General features: G+C 45.6%; 1 protein-coding gene and 1 pseudogene across 1 annotated transcript in view; one reads left to right on the forward strand and one right to left on the reverse strand.

The window, feature by feature from the left end:
* TMEM181 (transmembrane protein 181) overlaps positions 1-20,617 on the forward strand; it is a 99,250-nt gene that overhangs the window by 66,336 nt on the left and 12,297 nt on the right. Inside the window, 5 exon segments of the mRNA XM_030809912.1 lie at positions 1,940-2,020; positions 4,001-4,100; positions 5,049-5,179; positions 5,375-5,466; positions 20,521-20,578. Coding sequence (XP_030665772.1) covers positions 1,940-2,020; positions 4,001-4,100; positions 5,049-5,179; positions 5,375-5,466; positions 20,521-20,578 — 462 coding nt within the window.
* LOC115834472 lies at positions 6,094-7,259 on the reverse strand (annotated as a pseudogene).

Raw genomic sequence — 20,617 nt, forward strand, 5'->3', positions numbered from 1 at the left:
GCCTAGATCCCTCGCCTGCACAGTTCACAGCAGGTTCGTGTTCTATGAGAATATAATCCCCTGGCCGATCTGAAGAGCTCAGGCGGTAATGCTCGCTGGCCCACTGCTCACCTGCTGCTGTATGGCCCGGTTGCTGACAGGCCACGTGGCCAGTATTGGGTCTGTGGCCTGGAGGCTGGGGACCCCTATATTAGGCCAGTTGAAGTTGTCCAAAGCGTCCCGATGCTCTGTTGATTTTTTTCAGTTTTTTTTTTTAAGTTTTATTTTAGATAGCTTCTATTGCTGTGCCTTCACATTTACCAGTCTCTGTTGTGTCTAATCTGTTGATCATCTTCCAAGTCTTTAAAAAATCTTTCATCTAGCTGCTTGATTTCCTTATCTGCTAATTTTGTCATCTGTGATTTCTGGGCCAGTTTTGATTGGTTGGTTTTTTCCTCATATGGTTTGTATTTTCCTGCTTTTTGGTGTCTGGTACTTTTGGTTCAGTGCCAGACATTATTGATTCCTAGGTTTTATATCTTATAAATATCCCTGAGCTTTGTTCTGGTACATTGTTAATTTCCTTGGAAATGGTTTGATCTTTTCTGGCCTTGCTTTTCAACATTGCTAGGTGGGGCCAAAGCAGTATGAAGTCTGAGGCTAATTTTTTCCTAATGCTGAGGCAAAAGCATTCAGCATATGCTACCCAATGCCGTTTGATGGTGAGTTTCTTCTCTGTCTTGTGGGAACAGGCACCGTGACTGGCTCTGTGGGTGCCAGGCACTGGCTTTTTGGGGGATTCGCTCTCTGTACAGCTCTCCTTTTCAGCACTCTGTCCTGTGGATTCGGGCCAGCCCTGTCTCCCTGGACTCCCAGCCGTGGCTCTGCCTGGGTTCCCCTCCATGATGTGGGGCCACCAGGGGCACCCCTTGTTGTTTCCCATCAGTCAGAGATTACTACCTTTCATTGCTTCCTCAGGTCCAGTGTCTTAAATCATCCTTGTGCATGCATGCGTGTGTGTGTGTGTGTGTGTGTGTGTGTGTGTGATGTTTTAGGTAAATCTGTAACTATTTGTACTGAAGTGGATTTTTTAAATTGCTCAGATGACTTTAATTCAATGCATTAGAATGATGGGGCTCACTGGCCCTGTGAGCACAGTGTTCTGGGGTCTGGTTATGGACCTGGCTCGTGCTTAGGTTGGTGGTGGCTGGCCTCTGCCTTGCTGTCAGCAGCAGTGCCCCTGTCCTCGGCTCCATCAGTGCACACTTGGCACACGTGGGACTGTCCGGTCAGCATGAGAACGGACTCCTTCAACTGCAGCTCACTCTTCTGCTTTCACATTCATACTTAAAGGTTTTACTTAAACTTTGTCACAACATTCTAGTCGCACTTTTACATCTTTTAAAACTTTCTTTTGATGGAATATGACTATTTCTAATAAAGAGATTGACAAGGTTGATTTTTGATGTGAGATTTAAGATCCAAATGCTCGTGATTATAAAATAATTTGTCAGATTTATCATCCATAAAACACCATTTGAAATTCTTTTTCGCTCTTGGTAATTAAGATTTTTTTATGTCTGTGTCCTTCGATAAAAAAGTAAACTGTACTAAATGTTAACATTTTGGAACATGCAGGGTGTTCCAAAATTTTAACCTGCATGGTGGCAGGCACCTGTAATCCCAGCTACTCAGGAGGCTGAGGCAGGAGAAGTGCTTGAACCTGGGAGGCGGAGGTTGCAGTGAGCAAAGATTGTGCCACTTCACTCCGGCCTGGGCAACAGAGTGAGACTCCATCTCAAAAAAAAAAAAAAGTGTGTGTGTGTGTGTGTGTGTGTGTGTGTGTGTGTGTGTATATAGTGTCTCATATCTAGAGATAACTGTTAGTAATCTGGTGTATTTTCTCTTAGATGCATATATTTTTTTTTTTTCAAATAGTTTTCTCCACTTTCTATTTCAGTGGAAGACTTATAACCCTGCCTTCTCCCGGTTGGAAATCTGGTTCCGGTTTTTCTTTGTGGTGCTCACCTTCATCGTCACTGTGAGTACCATTCGCCTGATGGACCGCGGCAGATCCCAGCCAGCCACGAAGAAGCTGGTTTATGCAGTTATGATCTTCGGTGCAAGCCACATGGAGATTGATCTGAACTCAGATGCTCCATCCAGTGGGCTGTGCTGATATTACAACTCTGTGTGTCTGCCGAGATGCTGCCATGCAAGAAAGAATGATGTGGTATCATGTATTCAGGATTTCTGTAGAGTGCACATCCCCGACTTTTAAGTAAATGTTCATCATGTGCGGTGAAAAGTGCCATTTCACCTGTGTGGAAGGAAGCCTGCCTTACTTGAATGAGCTTCTCTGAGTGCAGATGCCGCATGCTCTTGGGTTTTTATATTTTATATTTTTATAGTTGTACCAGTCCTTTGTGTTTTGGGGCATTTTCAGGAGGAATAAGGCCAAAGAGAAGTGTTTTGGAAATGCAGGCGTTGGGCTTGTTTGGGATCTGAGGTTTGTGTCCACAAGCCCACATGACTTTGGGGGAAATGCTTACCCTGAGAAGCCCAAGGGAGCCCCCCAGAGCCCCAGTCTGCGAAGATAAGAATTGGTAAATTGGAGGAAGGGAAAGTGTGCTTCATTTAGTGATCTGTTGCTGCCTGAAGCATGGCGTTCTGCCTTCATCAGCTGCTTGTCCTTGTGCGGGATGGTGGGGAGGTGACATTCGGGAAATGTGTCCACCCAGAAACACTTGGTATTTTTCAGAGTAACTGTGCATGGAAGGACACAGGCATGTGCACATGTGAGGGGATGCTCTGCTGGAGCGAAGGGCGTGAGTGCTAGAGCCACAGGGAGCTGGAGGGAAGGGCTTGAGTGCTAGAGCCACAGGGAGCTGGAGGGAAGGGCTTGAGTGCTAGAGCCACAGGGAGCTGGAGGGAAGGGCGTGAGTGCTAGAGCCACAGGGAGCTGGAGGGAAGGGCGTGAGTGCTAGAGCCACAGGGAGCTGGAGCGAAGGGCGTGAGTGCTAGAGCCACAGGGAGCTGGAGCAAAGGGCGTGAGTGCTAGAGCCACAGGGAGCTGCAGGTTGTGGTGCTCAGGCCCAGCCCAGGGCCTCTGGGATCCCAGGGCTCCCCCAGTGAGCTTCATAAATGAAAGCGGAAAACTGGTATTTGTGTCTGGGCATCAAGAAACACTTGCTTCTTGTCAAAGGCTCTCTGATGCCCTGAGATTCTCCTGCCACACTCTGGAGCCCAAAGAGCTGTTTATTACTCAGGGCCCTAAGTATGTTCTTAAAAAGAGGGAAGATGGTCCCTAGGCGAGGAAACCCACATTGCCTAGAAAACTATTGGCTTATATCAGATTATACGAAAACAATCAACAACAAAACCCTGGCCTAAAAATTACGTTGTATAATGTTTTGAAGCAGTTTAAAGAAACTTCTTCCACAGGCCTAACACACCTTCTTCAGGGAGGTGTTTGAAAAGAAAACGCATCCTCTGACCTTTGTTAACAAGACTGCTACATTCTCTTGGCTTTTCATGGGCGAGCCCTGGCACCATCTTGGAAGCTGCTGCCATCTGTAGCAGTTGCACTGCCAGAAACATGAGGCTCCTGTCACACGAACAGATGTGGCCTGTGTCCTGGGTGGGTCCGTCTGAGTGCTGGCTCTCTGGAGCAGGCCCAGTGGAAGTGGGCCTTGTTTTCCTCGCCGGTGGAGGTGAGAGGGCGGGTGCTCTTTCCTTTTGCAGGGATTACGTTCCTCCTCCTCTCCTGCTCCTATGAGGACAGCTCGGAACCTGTCTTAGCTGTGGCTTCTCTACAGAAAGTAACAACCTTGTCTTGGTTGTCACTGATGGCCTCCAGGACACAGTAGGCAATTCAGCCAGGGCTTAAGGCAGCGGCTCTTAGGGGGGCACCTAGACCATTGATTGGAGAAGACAACCTGGTGTGCAGGCAAGGTGTGAGCAAAGGCTGCAGGCAAGGTGTGGGCAAAGGCAGTAACCGGAGGCCTGATTTGGTTTGCAGTGCCTGTTTGCGCATTCCCTCCGGAAATTTTCCATGAGAGACTGGGGCATCGAGCAGAAGTGGATGTCTGTTCTCCTGCCTCTGCTGCTACTTTACAATGGTGGGTAGTTCCATTTTTACTTAGGAACTTTCCCCTTTAAAATGTAAAGCTGGAGGCCGGGTGCAGGGTTGTGCCTGTCATCCCAGCACTTTGAGAGGCTGGAGCAGGATTGCTTGAAGCCAGGAGTTTAACACCAGCCTGGGTAACATAGCAAGACTCTACAAAAAATAAAATTAGCTGGGCATGGTGGTGTGTGCACGCCTGCGGTCCCAACTACGTGGGAGGCTGAGGTGGGAGGATTGCTTGAGCCCAGGAGTCTGAGGCTGCAGTGAGTCATGATGACACCACTTCACTCCAGCCTGGATAACAGAGCAAGACCCTGTCTCTTAAAACGAAAGTAAAGCTGGAAGCCATCTTGGAGATGGCCTAGGCCCAGAAGAGCCTGTAGGGAGCCCCCCAGAGGAACATGTAGCCATGTGCTCCCTGGCACCCCAGGAGCCATGTTCCACCGAGCTGGGGCAGATGCCTGGCTCTCTAACAAATAGGCGGCTGTTCGGTAGTTAAAACTTGGACGTGCTACAGACACAGCAGTCCTGGAACTTGGCTGAAGGTGGCCAGACGTGGCTGGCTGTTCCTCTTTTCCTGCTCCAAAAGTGTTTGCTTCCCGAGCTGCTGCAGTCGGAACTCCCAGGCTCCGGGAGGAGCTGATGGCAGCGGCATACAGCACTCTGTCATGATCAGTGCAGCAATCTGTTCAGTGGCTTTTAGGTGTTTTGGAAAACAAAATAGCCATTGGTTCACTACCTTTCCTTTGGCTCTGACCAGGGAGAAAAGCTGGTAGTGAGCTCCAGCCCCGCAGTGGGATGGGGTGCTCTCTGCTAGGTGCTGACCCCGCAGTGGGATGGGGTGCTCTCTGCCAGGTGCTGGCCCCGCAGAGGTGTGGGGTGCTCTCTGCCAGGGGCTGGCAGGCCTTGTTTTCCACATGCATTTCTGCCCTTTGTGTTCCAGATCCGTTCTTCCCCCTCTCCTTCCTGGTCAACAGCTGGCTCCCGGGGATGCTGGATGACCTCTTTCAGTCCATGTTCCTGTGCGCCCTGCTGCTCTTCTGGCTGTGCGTGTACCACGGGATTCGCGTCCAGGTGAGCCGGAGCCCTCCGCACTGCCGGGGGAGGTTCCAGACTGTGTCCTCCCTTCCGAACTCTGAGGACAGCCCAGAAAGGTGAATTTATCCATGGAAGCCTGTCTGCAGGCCCATACTCAATGGAAAAATCATGTTATGTACAATTACCAATTTGGTTTTCTGTATTTCTTACTTTTTATTTTTTTCTTTTTAGGGAGAAAGAAAGTGTTTAACTTTCTATTTGCCTAAATTCTTCATTGTTGGACTATTGTGGTTGGCTTCTGTTACGCTAGGAATATGGCAAACGTGAGTAATTCTATTACGTGTGAAACGTCAGTCGTGAAAAGCATTTGACAAAAGTGGAAAGGCCAGGCCAGGCATAGTGGCTCATGCTTGTAATCCCAGCACTTTGAGAGGCTGAGGCAGGCAAATCACTTGAGCTCAGGAGTTCAAGACCAGCCTGGGCAACATGGTGAAACCCCGTCTCTACCAAAAATACAAAAATATAGCTGGCTGTGGTGGCGCATGCCTGTAGTCCCAGCTTCCCGGGAGGCTGAGGTGGGAGGATCGCTTGAGCCTGCAAGGCAGAGGTTGCAATGAGCCGAGATCGCACCACTGCACTCCAGCCTGGGCAACAGTGTGAGACCTTGTCTCAAAAAAAAAAAAAAGGTGGAAAGGCTTAGAATCAAACTGTATTTTGTGAACTCATCCAGAAAAGAATCGGCTTTCAGTTTATCTAACTTGGTGACACAGTAGACCCCCCCTTATTTTTGGGGGATTTGTTCCCAGACCCCCATTAACTACCTGCAGTCTTGGATAGTACTGATCCTTATATATAGCTGTTTATACCCTGTGGATACCCATACTATGTTTTTCTTTTTTTTCTTTTTTTTTTTTTTTTTTTTTTTTAGACGAATAGGAGGGTGACTTTAGTCACAGGCTGCTCAAAAACACAGGCTGCAGAGAACAGGATTTGGATTGGCAAACTAATTGTACCCTCACGTCACACTCCTTCTTTGCTCCTACCTTGGAGCATTTTGGCTGGGAGGCAAAACCCCAGTGCTATTACGGGCAGTCCCCTTACCCCTGATTCCACACCCACCACCCAGAAACTGAAGCCTCATGACCCGCTTTGAGGAAAAATATCCAGTCCTGGTTTTCTGTGTTCCAGTCGGCCTTCCAAACACATCCTCCCCCTGGGACACAGACTTCAGGCCAGCCTGTATTACGTCAGGTTGCTAGTTGCCCTTTTCTGGGAGACTCCCAATGACTGTACCCTCTCTGCTTAAAGACTGTGGAGGCAACTGGTGTTCTTATGCAAAGTGGCCAAGGTGTGGGAGACTAGATCTTTGACTCTGGCAGTCTCTAGGACTGTATGCAAGGCCAGGCCCAGGTGGGCATACTGGCAAAGGCTTTTGGGAACCCGGCGAGGGAGGAAGTAGGGAGCATCTGTTTCCATGATGATTCTCTCCAGTGGGATCTGCCTCAGCACCTCCTGGGCTTCCCAGGCGGAGGAGTACGTCAGGACCGCCGTGGGGCCCACCGACGTTGGGAGAGTACTTCAGCAGGGGTTTGATGGCCAGGTAGCTGCAGTGAAGGAATGCTTATGTATCTTGTAGTCAGAGAACACACATTTTCTCATAGTGTCCAGCAGATCCTCGTCGGCTTGCCGGCAGTGGATCGCCAAAGCTTCTCTAGAGACGCAGCCAGCTCAAGCTGTCTCTTAAATACCTTGTGATGTTCTGGGACAGGCATGGTGCACTTTTAGGAGTAATCGAAGCCTATTTCTCCAAACGCCCCAGCCGTGGAGTGCCTTAAGGCTTGTAAAAGATTTCTTTCCTGACTCTTATTGTAGTAACATGGAAAATGAAGGTGACAGCCAAAGGCCCCCCAGACCAGATCGTCTTTCAACAGCTCCCCCCATAGGCAGTTTGTCAGGGTGAGGATGGCAGAGGTCAGAGACGCAACCCTGAAATTCCTTAGAGAAGGAGCTGCTGTAAATTCTTCTGAACTTAGTCAAGGTCCCGTTGAAAGATAACTTGGAATACAGCATATCCAAGTGACAGTGGGTATCAGTGAAGCCCTGCTCTAGGCTTGGCTCCCGGTGGCTCTTTGGCAGGGAACTGGATGCGTGTCCTCCACAAGGACACAGAGGCATCTCCTCTAGGAGTGTTCTTCTTTGCTTCACCTCTTTTCCTCCCAAGCTTCTGGAGAAGTGAAATGAGTGAGAATTCTGGGAGCTGCCTTCCTCTGAGGCCTCCACATCTGTGGAGATGTTGTGGGCGCTCACTGCAGAGTTAGGGGAAGAATCACTCAGGCACTCTGGCTGCTCCTCCCAGCCTGCGCTGCGTCATTGCTGCTGCTGCTCACAGACAAGTAGCCGGAAGGCTTGGGGCTGCTGGTGCACTAGCTGACATACTCACGCCGAGGACTACTGTACAGGTGAGGCAGGTACATGACATAGTGGTGAAGGAAGAAGGCTCTGGAATGGCTGAGGGTTTCAGCGAGACGGGTTCCTCCTGAGAGAGTCTGACCGTGGAGATCTCCACATCAGACCAGTTGCTTCCTGAAGAGGGGTCCTCCATCACCACCTCCCTATCTTTATGCTTTTGGATTTCTAAATGAGAGAGTCGTCCAGAAACTCTAGGGGTGGAGAGCGTTTGTCAGTGACTGTCCTTTGGTCCCCAAGGGGTTTCTCAATGGGTTTCTCCTGAGGGTCTGTGACTACTCTCCTGTCATAGAAGGTGCTCCTCTCTGGCACTGTCTTGTCCTTCTCCACTGACCTCTGGGATTGACTCTTTATCCTCAGCAGGGGTGACTGTGACACTCCTGGCTATTCCTTCTCAGTCTTGGCTGGTCCTTCACTCCTGGCTGGTCCTTCTCCACAACTGGGACACTCTGCTATGCTTGGTTTTGAACTAGTGACAGCCTCTCCCTTCCTTTTCGGCATTGATTTCCCCTGGATGCCCTGGTTAGCCTCCAGGTAGATCATTGTGGAGCCCTGATGTCGACGTCTATCTGTCTTCCTTTTCTGGACCTTGTTGGGTTCCTCAGTTGTATCGTTCTGACTCTCAGCTTCAGCTGCAAATTATGAGTTCATGGACATGGTGGCTCAAGCCTGTAATCCCAGCACTTTGGGAGGCCGAGGCAGGTGGATCACGAGGTCAGGAGATCGAGACCATCCTGGCTAACACGGTGAAACCCCGTCTCTACTAAAAATACAAAAAATTAGCCGGGCGAGGTGGCGGGCGCCTGTAGTCCCAGCTACACGGGAGGCTGAGGCAGGAGAATGGCATGAACCCGGGAGGCGGAGCCTGCAGTGAGCTGAGATCGCGCCACTGCACTCCAGCCTGGGTGAAAGAGCGAGACTCTGTCTCAGAAAAAAAAAAGACTTCATGGAGTTACGAGAACTATCTTTGGAATCAGCCGTAAAGCTGTAGGCTTCCTTTTCTAGAGAAGCTACTTCCTCTAGAGAGGGATTGGTAGGGTGTGGAGGGGTTCTGCCTGACAAAAGGAACCCCCGAGTGCTCTGAATCAGGCAGCCTTTGGTGGTGGCCCCGCCCACACCTGTGCCTCAGGAATGCCGGAGAGGAGTGTAAGAGTTAAAGAAAGGAAAGAAACAGGAAAAGCAGCTCAACAAAGACAGGTTTGTTTTGGACAATAAACCTGAGAGGGCCTTCTGGCCGAGTTAGGTCAGAGGCCTCTTACAGGCTAAGAGTATTTAAGGGTTCAGGGCAGGAGAGGTTATCACAGGCTTGGAATGTTTGTGTCTCTTCTTCTTGCTTATCTGGGAGGGGGAGTTTTTGTGTCTGTTCCCATACATCTTCCTGCAGCTGCAGGGATACCCCCCCGCCCACCTCCTAGTCTGCTTTTAGCTTGTCTATCTTAGCGCATTTAAAGGGAAAGGAATGTGCTTATAAGGGCCCACTTTTTTACTGGGGCCCATTTACACTCCCAAAACGTGAGTGTGAAGTTTGGTGGTTACCCAAGAGACTTTCCCCCCTCCGTCTGTGCCCAGCTGTCTTATCTGTGTTTTACTGTCTGCTCTTTCTGGCTGCTTTTTGTTAGAAGTGATTTCCTTGAAACGCAAGAAGTTAGAAAGGGAGCTGGAACTGAAAGCGGTGGTGTTTGCCCAAGATGATGGTGCTCCTGCTCTGTCATTCCAGACCCTATAGTTATAAAAGGACTAGGGGCGACGTGTTCTTTCTGGGTGCTTCATGCTGGGCGGGAGAGGTGGAGAGTCCTTTGGTCTCGGATTGACTGTGGGAGCAATGCCGTCTGTAGATGTTGTGGATAGTTGTCTGTGAAATAGCCGTGCTCTTGTCAGTTAAGAATCTTTGAAAAAGGTTAATCAGGCAGGGTAAAAACATTAGTCCTAGGCTTATTATTAGGAGAGGGCTCAGGAATGGGGTGACCCATGGTATGATTTTGGTTCCCAAACCAATAATTCATTTGGTTATTTTGGTATTCGCTTAGCCTTTTAGCCCTTTCTTTGAGATTTTTAGCAGCGTCTCTTATGAGGCCTGATTGGTTGAGATAGAAGCAGCATTTCTTTCCCAATGAGAGGCAGAGGCACACGTTTGGAAAGACCCATGTGTTATTTTTTTGTTAGTAACTGTTATTCCTGCTATAAGGTTAGTAATTAAGCAAAATGCTATGGCAATTGAGATTGTCTGATATCCCACCCTCAGGGTGCTACAGTGTATAGTCCTACTGCAAATAGTCCAGTAGAGCAGTTCCCGTAAGGGTGGCATGGTAAATAATTTCCATAAAAAAGCTTTAATATTTGGCTTAAAAGGAGAGGTAGAAATGACAAAAAGTATTTGGTGAGGTAGAAGTGAGACTAAGTCAGATGAGTAATTGTCACTCAGTTACTAATTTTTTATGATTTTCAGCTTAAGATTTCTTATTTCTTTACATTGATATTTGGGAAGTTCCTCTGGGCTGTTGGGGTTGCTTCCTCAGCTTCTCAGGCTTTGACTTGAGTGTGATGTATGCAGGGGTTGATTCCTGTAACAGATGTAATTTAAACTGTAGAAAACCATAAAAATTGAAAAACATCAGTCAAGACTAGAATTTAACAGGTGTGTGCTATAGTTTTTGAAACCTAATTTTCTCTCTCCAGTTTTCCCATTTTTGTTAAAAGACAAATCATGATAGGACTGGTTCGCTTTATTATACTTGGCTTACTTATTTGTATACAGTTCAGCAAGACTAATTATTTGCTACATACGCCTTTTAAATTGGCTTTGATGGAAATTTTTTCCATAGAAGGAATCTGAGATAAGATTTTCCAAAGCCAAACCTGGCCATGGATTTGTACCATTAAATACCTATGAGTTGGGTGAATTCCTTTCCTCTTGAGGTCTCAAGATAACTTGGGGTTCCTGGCCTGTCAGCAAGTGACATGCTTTGCTTAGCACAGATCAGAAACTCTGTACGGGGACTGTGTACCCAGAATATGAGGCCAGTTTCCAAGGGCTTTCTTGGCTTCCTAAGTCAAGTTCGATTCCTTAAAGGAGAGCACACCATTCCAGTCAAAGCCTTGGCAAAATAACCAGTTTCTCCAACTGTGTCCTGTTACACAAGAAAATATATTCTTATCGCACTGATGCAAACAACTATATTGTTGTAGCTTAAGAATACTTATAACTAGTTTTCAAATTCTAGAGGAACTAGGCAGAAAGAAACAAACATCTTTAAATCCTATTTACAGGAGTATATTTAGTTTATGACAAGTTTCCTTGACTCTGGAAAATAAGGATTGGCAGTGTCCAGTTTGGATACAGTCAGAAACACAATTGACAAATAAATTTGGTTATTTTTGTGGTTTACAGTAACGCAACATAACCTTACTTGTGATTAATAGCACATATTTAGATACTAGAACCTTAGACATGCCATACAGTTTTGGAACTTATGTTAATATTATTCCGTCAAATAAAACCTATTGGACATTATCTTGGCAATTTCATGTACCTAAACATGTCAGATAATCTTGTTTACCTCTTTTCTGGATGCTCCAGGGGCCCTCTGCAGCACCCAAAGGCTGGGGTTTAGGAAAGACAACCTTGAGACTAAAGTTTGATTTGGGGAAGCCTGTTAAATATGTTGAAAATTTGAAACACTTGATAGTATGAAATAGAACTTTAGATTACCATTAAGTTTTTGCTTTGCCAAAATGATGAGTTAAACATTGGAAAGCAAAAACCATTCCTCATCCTTTTTATTACATAAAAATCCTGTTTAAGAGAGAAAGTTAAATTTTATCTTTGCATTCGTTTGCTATTAACATGAACCCTAATTTTTAATAAAACCTTATAGACAATCCTATTTTTAAATTTTTTTTTAAATTACACTTTAAGTTCTAGGGTACATGTGCACAACATGCAGGTTTGTTACATACATATACGTGCGCCATGTTGATGTGCTGCACCCATTAACTCATCATTTACATTAGGTATATATCTCCTAATGCTGTCCCTCCAACCTCCCTCCACCCCATGACAGGCCCTGTTGTGTGATGTTCCCCACCCTGTGTCCAAGTGTTCTCATTGTTCAATTCCCACCTATGAGTGAGAACATGTGGTGTTTGGTTTTCAGTCCTTGGCAATAGTTTGCTGAGAATGATATTTTCCAGCTTCATCCATGTCCCTACAAAGGACATGAACTCATCCTTTTTTATGGCTGCATAGTATTTCATGGTGTATATGTGTCACATTTTCTTAATCCAGTCTATCATTGATGAACATTTGGGATGGTTCCAAGTCTTTGCTATTGGGAATAGTGCTGTAATAAACATACGTGTGCATGTGTCTTTATAGTAGCATGATCTGTCATCCTTTGGGTATATACCCAGTAATGGGATGGCTGGGTCAAATGGTATTTCTACTTCTAGATCCTTGAGGAATCACCACACTGTCTTCCACGATGGTTGAACTAGTTTACACTCCCACCAACATTGTAAAAGTGTTCCTCTTTCTCTACATCCTCTCCAGGACCTGTTGTTTCCTGACGTTTTAATGATCACCGTTCTAACTGGTGTGAGATGATATCTCATTGTGGTTTTGATTTGCATTTCTCTGATGGCCAGTGATGATGAGCATTTTTTCATGTGTTGGCTGCATAAATGTCTTCTTTTGAGAAGTGTTCATATCCTTGACCCACTTTTTGATGGGATTGTTTGATTTTTTTCTTGTAAATTTGTTTAAGTTCCTTGTAGATTCTGGATATTAGCCCTTTGTCAGATGAGTAGATTGCAAAAATTTTCTCCCATTCTGTAGGTTGATGGCAGTTTCTTTTGCTGTGCAGAAGCTCTTTAGTTTAATTAGATCCCATATGTCTATTTTGGCTTTTGTTGCCATTGCTTTTGGTGTTTTAGTCATGAAGTCTTTGCCCATGCCTGTGTCCTGAATGGCATTGCCTAGGTTTTCTTCTAGGGTTTTTATGGGTTTAGGTCTAACATTTAAGTCTTTAATCCATCTTGAATTAATTTTTGTGTAGGGTGTAAGGAAGAGATCCAATTTCAGCTTTCTACATATGGCTAGGCAGTTTTCCCAGCACCATTTATTAAATAGGGAATCCTTTCCCCATTTCTTGTTTTTGTCAGTTTTGTCAAAAATTAGATGGTTGTATATGTGTGATATTGTTTCTGAGGGCTGTGTTCTGTTCCCTTGTTCTACATTTCTGTTCTGTTACCAGTACCATGCTGTTTTGGTTACTGTAGCCTTGTAGTATAGTTTAAAGTCAGGTAGCATGATGCCTCCAGCTTTGTTCTTTTTGCTTAGGATTGTCTTGGCAATGTGGGCTCTTTTTTGGTTCCATATAAACTTTAAAGTGTTTTTTTCCAATTCTGTGAAGAAAGTCCTTGGTAGCTTGATGTGGATGGCATTGAATCTATAAATTACCTTGGGCAGTATGGCCATTTTCATGATACTAATTCTTCCTATCCATGAGCATGGAATGTTCTTCCATTTTATGGTTTGTGTCCTCTTTTATTTCGTTAAGCAGTGGTTTGTAGTTCTCCTTCAAGAGGTACTTCACATCCCTTGTGAGTTAGATTCCTAGGTATTTTATTCTCTTTGAAGCAATTGTGAATGGGAGTTCACTCATGATTTGGCTCTCTGTCTGTTATTGGTGTATAGGAATGCTTGTGATTTTTGCACATTGATTTTGTATCCTGAGACTTTGCTGAAGTTGCTTATCAGCTTAAGGTGATTTTGGGCTGAGACGATGGGGTTTTCTAAATATACAATCATTTCATCTGCAAACAGGGACAATTTGACTTCCTTTTTTCCTAATTGAATACCCTTTATTTCTTTCTCCTGCCTGACTGCCCTGGCCAGAACTTCCAATACTATGTTGAATAGGAGTGGTGAGAGAGGGCATCCCTGTCTTGTGCCAGTTTTCAAAGGGAATGCTTCCAGTTTTTGCCCATTCAGTATGATATTGGCTGTGGGTTTGTCTTAAATAGCTCTTATTATTTTGAGATACGTCCCATCAATACCTAGTTTATTGAGAGTTTTTAGCATGAAGGGCTGTTGAATTTTGTCAAAGGCCTTTTCTGCATCTATTGAGATAATCATGTGGTTTTTGTCTTTGGTTCTGTTTATATGCTGGATTACGTTTATAGATTTGCGTATGTTGAACCAGCCTTGCATCCCAGGGATGAAGCCACCTTGATCGTGGTGGATAAGCTTTTTGATGTGCTGCTGGATTCAGTTTGCCAGTATTTTATTGAGGATTTTTGCATCAATGTTCATCAGGGATATTGGTCTAAAATTCTCTTTTTTTGTTGTGTCTCTGGCCAGTCTTTGGTGTCAGGATGATGCTGGCCTCATAAAATGAGTTAGGGAGGATTCCTTCTTTTTCTATTGATTGCAATAGTTTCAGAAAGAGTAATATTAGCTCCTCTCTGTACCTCTGGTAGAATTCAGCTGTGAATCCATCTGGTCCTGGACGTTTTTTCATTGGTAAGCTATTAACTATTGCCTCAATTTCAGAGCCTGTTATTGGTCTATTAAGAGATTCAGCTTCTTCCTGGTGTTGTCTTGGGGGAGTGTATGAGTCCAGGAATCTACCTGTTTCTTCTAGAGTTTCTAGTTTATTTGCATAGAGGTGTTTATAGTATTCTCTGATGGTAGTTTGTATTTCTGTGGGTTCGGTGGTGATATCCCCTTTATCATTTTTTATTGCATCTATGTGATTCTTTTTTCTTCTTTATTAATCTTGCTAGCGGTCTATTTTGTTGATCTTTTCAAAAAACCAGCTCCTGGATTCATTGATTTTTTTTAAAGGGTTTTTTTGTGTGTCTATCTCCTTCAGTTCTGCTCTGATCTTAGCTATTTCTTGCCTTCTGCTAGCTTTTGAAGCTAGCTTGCTCTTGCTTCTCTAGTTCTTTTAATTGTGATGTTAGGGTGTCAATTTTAGATCTTTAGATCTTTCCTGCTTTCTCTTGTGGGCATTTAGTGCTATAAATTTTCCTCTACACACTGCTTTGAATGTGTCCCAGAGATTCTGGTATGTTGTGTCTTTGTTCTCATTGGTTTCAAAGAACATCTTGATTTCTGCTTTCATTTCGTTATTTACCCAGTAGTCATTCAGGAGCAAGTTGTTCAGTTCGCATGTAGTTGTGAGGTTTTGAGTGAGTTTCTTAATCCTGAGTTCTAATTTGATTGCACTGTGGTCTGAGAGACAGTTTGTTATGATTTGTGTTCTTTTGCATTTGCTGAGGAGTGCTTTACTTCCAACTATGTGGTCAATTTTGGAATAAGTGTGACGTGGTGCTGAGAAGAATGTATATTCCGTTGATTAGGGGTGGAGAGTTCTGTAGATGTCTGTTAGGTCCGCTTGGTGCAGAGCTGAGTTCAAGTCCTGGATATCCTTGTTAGCTTTCTGTCTCGTTGATCTGTCTAATGTTGACAGTGGGGTGTTAAAGTCTCCCATTATTATTGTGTGGGAGTCTAAGTCTCTTTGTAGGTCTCCAAGGAGACTTGCTTTATGAATCTGGGTGCTCCTGTATTGGGTGCATATATATTTAGGATAGTTAGCTCTTCTTGTTGCATTGATCCCTTTACCATTATGTAATGTCCTTGTTTGTCTCTTTTGATCTTTGTTGGTTTAAAGTCTGTTTTATCAGAGACTAGGATTGCAACCCGTTTTTTTTTTTTTTTTTCCATTTGCTTGGTAGATCTTTCTCCATCCCTGTATTTTGAGCCTACGTGTGTCTCTACACATGAGATGTGTCTCCTGAATACATCACACTGGTGGGTGTTGAGTCTTTATCCAATTTGCCAGTCTGTGTCTTTTTAATTGGGGCATTTAGCCCATTTACGTTTAAGGTTAATATTGTTATGTGTGAATTTGATCCTGCCATTATGATGTTAGCTGGTTATTTTGCTTGTTAAATGATGCTGTTTCTTCCTAGCATTGATGGTCTTTACAATTTGGCATGTTTTTGCAGTGGCTAGTACCGGTTGTTCCTTTCCATGTTTAGTGCTTCCTTCAGGAGCTCTTATAAGGCAGGCCTGGTGGTGACAGAATCTCTCAGCGTTTGCTGTCTGTAGAGGATTTTATTTCTCCTTCAATTACGAAGCTTAGTTTGGCTTGATATGAAATTCTGGGTTGAAAAATCTTTTCTTTAAGAATGTTGAATATTGGCCCCCACTCTCTTCTGGCTTGTAGAGATTCTGCTGAGAGATCAGCTGTTAGTCTGATGGGCTTCCCTTTGTGGGTAACCTGACCTTTCTCTCTGACTGCCCTTAACATTTTTTCATTCATTTCAATCTTGGTGAATCTGACAATTACGTGTCTTGGGGTTACTCTTCTCAAGGAGTATCTTTGTGGCATTCTCTGTATTTCCTGAATTTGAATGTTGGCCTCCCTTGCTAGGTTGGGGAAGTTCTCCTGGGGGATAATATCCTGCAGAGTGTTTTCCAACTTGGTTCCATTCTCTCTGTCACTTTCAGATACAACAATCAAACATAGATTTAGTCTTTCCACATAGTCCCATATTTCTTGGAGGCTTTGTTTGTTTCTTCTTACTCTTTTTTTCTCTAAACTTCTCTTCTCACTTCATTTCATTCATTTGATCTTCTGTCACTGATACCCTTTCTTCCACTTGATCGAATCGGCTACTGAAGCTTTTGCATGCATCACGTCGTTCTTGTGGCATGGCTTTCAGCTCCATCAGGTCGTTTAAGATCTTCTCTGCGCTGTTTATTCTAGCTAGCCGTTCGTCTAATCTTTTTTCAAGGTTTTTAGCTTCTTGGCGATGGGTTTGAACATCCTCCTTTAGCTAGGAGAAGTTGGTTATTACCGATATTTGGAAGCCTACTTCTGTCAACTCATCAAAGTCATTTGGAGGAAGGAGTTTTGGAAAAAGGAGAGACCTAGGGAGGGTTTTTTGTTTTGTTTTGTTTTTTTAAGAGAAGGATGTTGGCCGGGCACAGTGGCTCACGCCTATAATCCCAGCACTTTGGGAGGCCAAGGCAGGCCGATCACGATCAGGAGATTGAGACCATCCTGGCCAACATGGTGAAATGCCGTCTGTACTAAAATACAAAAAATTAGCCAGGCGTGGTGGTGCACGCCTGTAGTCCCAGCTATGTGGGAGGCTGAGGCAGGAGAATCGCTTGAACCTGGGAGGCAGAGGTTGCAGTGAGCTGAGATTGTGCCACTGCACTCCAGCCTGGCGACAGAGTGAGACTCTGTCTCAAAAAAAAAAAAAGGAGGTCATGAGGGGTGCAAGCTTGACATAGAGAGGGTAGAAGAAAGCCTGAATATAGGGAACCTCTTGCCATTTGCCATTCCTGGTGATAAAATTGTCGAGGTCCCCGAGAATCTGAAAGTTAAAGGGTGCCGATCTCGGGCGATCAGCTGTTACCATCTCGTTTGTATTGGGGCCAGGCCATGTTGCAATCAAAAACTAAACATTTTGGCTTTAGGTTTCCCTGTGAGCCAAGTTTGGCAAGGTTGTGAAGGAGACAGCCCAGAGGGGCGGCGTGGGAATGTGGGATGGTTTGGCACCATGTGGACTGGTGAGAGGCCCAGGGGGTCTATTTTTATTAGGCAGCCCCAGACAAAAGAGACCCAGAATCTTCTTTCCAAAGAGGACCTTTGAGCTGAGAAGAAACAGGGCATCCCCAAGATGTCCTCTAGCTTAGTCCCACTGGTCCTCTGAGGACTGGGATGGCAGACCGAACTTTCTCAGGTACCATGAGAAAGCCAGGAGAAGGCAGATCTTACCAGTCAGCTGAATTAGTGTCTGATGTTGGATGTTCCAGTTGGAATCAGCAAAGGGCCTCCCGAACTGGCATGCGTGAGGGAGAGAGAGGGAGAGGCAGAGAGAAAGAAGAGGGAGGAAGAGGGAGCAAGGGTTAGGGAGCAAAATACCCATCGCTGGTGGTTGGAGTTGGATTCCTGAGACCTGAGGGTTTTGAGAGCCCACTGGGGAGTAGCTCTGGCCCGAGCCTCGCAGGCCCCTTCAGATTAGTTGTCCTACTCACACAAATCACTGGAAAAGCGAAGTGAGAGAAAAGACGGGGTGCGTGGCCAGAGACTCTCAGCATCCAGGAGTTAACTTGGGACGAGCTGCCGCTGCCCTCTGCTTCCTGGGTTGCAAGACAGCCTCTGTCCCCAACGTCTGTGCTGGGTTTCAGCACCAAATGTAAGTGTTAAAGAGGAAAGAAACATGAAAAGCAGCTCAACAGTCAAAAATAGGTTTATTTTGGACAGTAAACCTGAGAGGGCCTTCTGGCCGAGTTAGGTCAGAGGCACTCTCTCTTACAGGCTAAGAGTATTTAAGGGTTCAGGGTGGGAGAGCTTATCACAGGCTCGAAATGTTTCTGTGTCTCTTAGTCTTGCTTATCTGGGAGGGAGAGTTTTGTGTCTGTTCCCATACATCTTCCTGCAGCTGCAGGCATACCCCCCACGTCTGCTTTTAGCTTTCCTATCTTGGTGCACCTAAAGGGAAAGGAATGTGCTTATTAGGGCCCACTGTTTTACTGGGGCCCAGTTTCACCAGTGTGAAATTTGGTGCTTACCCAAGAGACTTTTCCCCCCTCCCTCTGTGCCCAGCTGGGTTATCTGTGTTTTACTATCTGCTTTTTCTGGCTGCCTGTTGTTAGAATCTCAAGAGGTGATTTCCTTGAAATGCATGAGGTTAGAAAGGGAGCTGGAACTGAAAGTGGCAGTGTTTGTCCAAGATAATGGTGCTCCTGCTCTGTCAAGGAGGAGTTACTTCTGCGGCAGGATGAGCCCCATGATAACCTCGGCGAAGCAAGCCACATCATCCTCCTCCTGGGTTTTCAGGCGCTTGGGGCTACCAGCCCATTCTGAACCCAACACAGAGCTCTGAGCTGGCCGGCTGAGGGGGCCACATCACCGGGCTCCCGGAGGCAGCTGCGCTTGCTGGGACACCTTCCCACATGCTGCTCCGGTGGTACTTGACCTTGTGCCAGTCCAGCACCATGGACCCCCTTCCCTCTTCCTCCCACTGCCCATCACAGTTCTCACAGTTTCAGAGATGCCAGCGTGCTTCGGAGAAGTCAGAATGATCCGATATTTACTAAAGGCTTTGGTTTGGCTTCCAAGCTCAGTGTGCTTCCGAGATCACCAAGCGCTTCTGTCTGCGCAGGCTACTTCGCAGATGCCTAACTGCTTCGGGGGCTACAGAGCACTTTGATTACTTTGCAATACAAAGCCCAGAGCTGTCAAAGCGCTTCCGAAGACCACAAAGGGCTTTAAGGTCCACACATGGCTGCTGGACCCATGGGCTCCCGCAGCTTGCCCACCTGCCCTGGGCTGGAAGGGGCCCAAGCGCCCCTCAGAGCCAGCCACACCCCTGAAGGCTGCCTCCAGACAGCCCACCTGGCTGCCGAGGCCCAGACGCCCGCCCTGCCTGCCCCGTCGGGCCGCCCACACTGTTCTGCCCGGCCTGACCTCTGCCCAAGATGACACCACTCTGACCTCCCCAGCGCCCGCCCTCTGGTATGTTTTTCTCTATACATACATACCTATGATAAAGATTGTTAGGCTAATAATAACCAATAAAATAGAAAAACTATAACAATATATTATAATAAAAGTTACATGACGTGCTCTCTTTTTCAAAATAATCCTGTATTCTTCTGATGATGATGTGAGATGCCCCAGTCCCTGCGTGTGGGATAGGTGAGGGGAATGGTGTAGGCATCGTAACGTAGGGCTAGGCTGCTCCTGAGCTTCCTGTGATATGTCGGGAGGGTCATGCAGCCATGACAGTGTTGGTGGTTGTGTGTCAGGAGCAGTTGATGTGGCTGACTGATGGGCGAGCCACGTTTGCAGCTGGGGTACATGGGACAAAGGGGTGGCACACGTCCCTGGGGGGATGGTGCAGGATGTCATTGTGCTATCAGATTGGCATGCAATTTAAAACTTAGGGAATGCTTTTTTCTGGAATGTTCCATTTAACATTTTCTGACTGCAGCTGATCTCAGTTAACTGAAACTGCAGAAAGCGAAACCATGGGTAAGTGGGGACAGCTATATGACTTGAACTGACACATTCGTTTTTGCTTAAATGAGTTGTGAAGAATCCACGATTCTACTGGTCTACGATGGAAAATGAAAAAGACCATGTCCTTTTCGATTTCTCCTTTAGAGATGGGAGACCCTGTTGTAGGAGTGAATCTTGGGTGGCTCCTGGCTCTTCACTGTCCACCGATGCTCTGCTGTGTCCACACACTTTCAAGCCCTATGCCTGCTCCCACGCTTGCTCTTTATCCTGTAAAATGGCCCCACAGCAGAAGCCTAGTGTGGTAGCAGCCTGGTTCACATGAATAGGACTCACGGAGTAGCTCCGTTTCCGGGTGTGACTTCGGAGCCCAGCATGCCTAGTTTCATGCCACGGTGACCCAAGCGAGTCATCCCGTCTGCTCCCAGTCCCCTGTGCCCAATTCCCTGTCATCTCAGCCACCCATTTTCATTTTGAAAATCTCATGGAAGTTTCTGTTTGCTTTTATTGCTTTCTTTGTTTACTTGTCAATTTCCTAGTACTCATATGTGCCATTAAAAAGGTGACTGGAAAAACAGCTCTTAAAACTGCAAGAGAAATAGTATAGGGTTTTGTGTAATAAAAAATACTGCAACTTTCCAATACTGATAAATGTGGACCCTTGATAGGATTGTATGCTTTTTTCATGTGAAATATGAAATTCAGGATTTCTCTTAAATTTAGGATTGCTTTGTAAAAATCCTTCACTGTTGGTAGAAAGTAGTTTACATTAATGAGTAAAAAAACCAAAAAGTCAATGAGAAAAAATGTAAAATAAAAAGTAAAGGTAGTTATTAATCTATAATTATTTATAATGTCAATTTTTAGAGTTAACGAATTACATGATCCAATGTACCAGTATCGAGTTGACACCGGAAATTTTCAGGTAAGGATTGTTAATGAAGCCTGCAATTTTTCTTTTTTG

This window comes from Nomascus leucogenys, chromosome 3 (assembly GCF_006542625.1).
Source record: "Nomascus leucogenys isolate Asia chromosome 3, Asia_NLE_v1, whole genome shotgun sequence".
Classification (NCBI taxonomy): Eukaryota; Metazoa; Chordata; class Mammalia; order Primates; family Hylobatidae; genus Nomascus; species Nomascus leucogenys.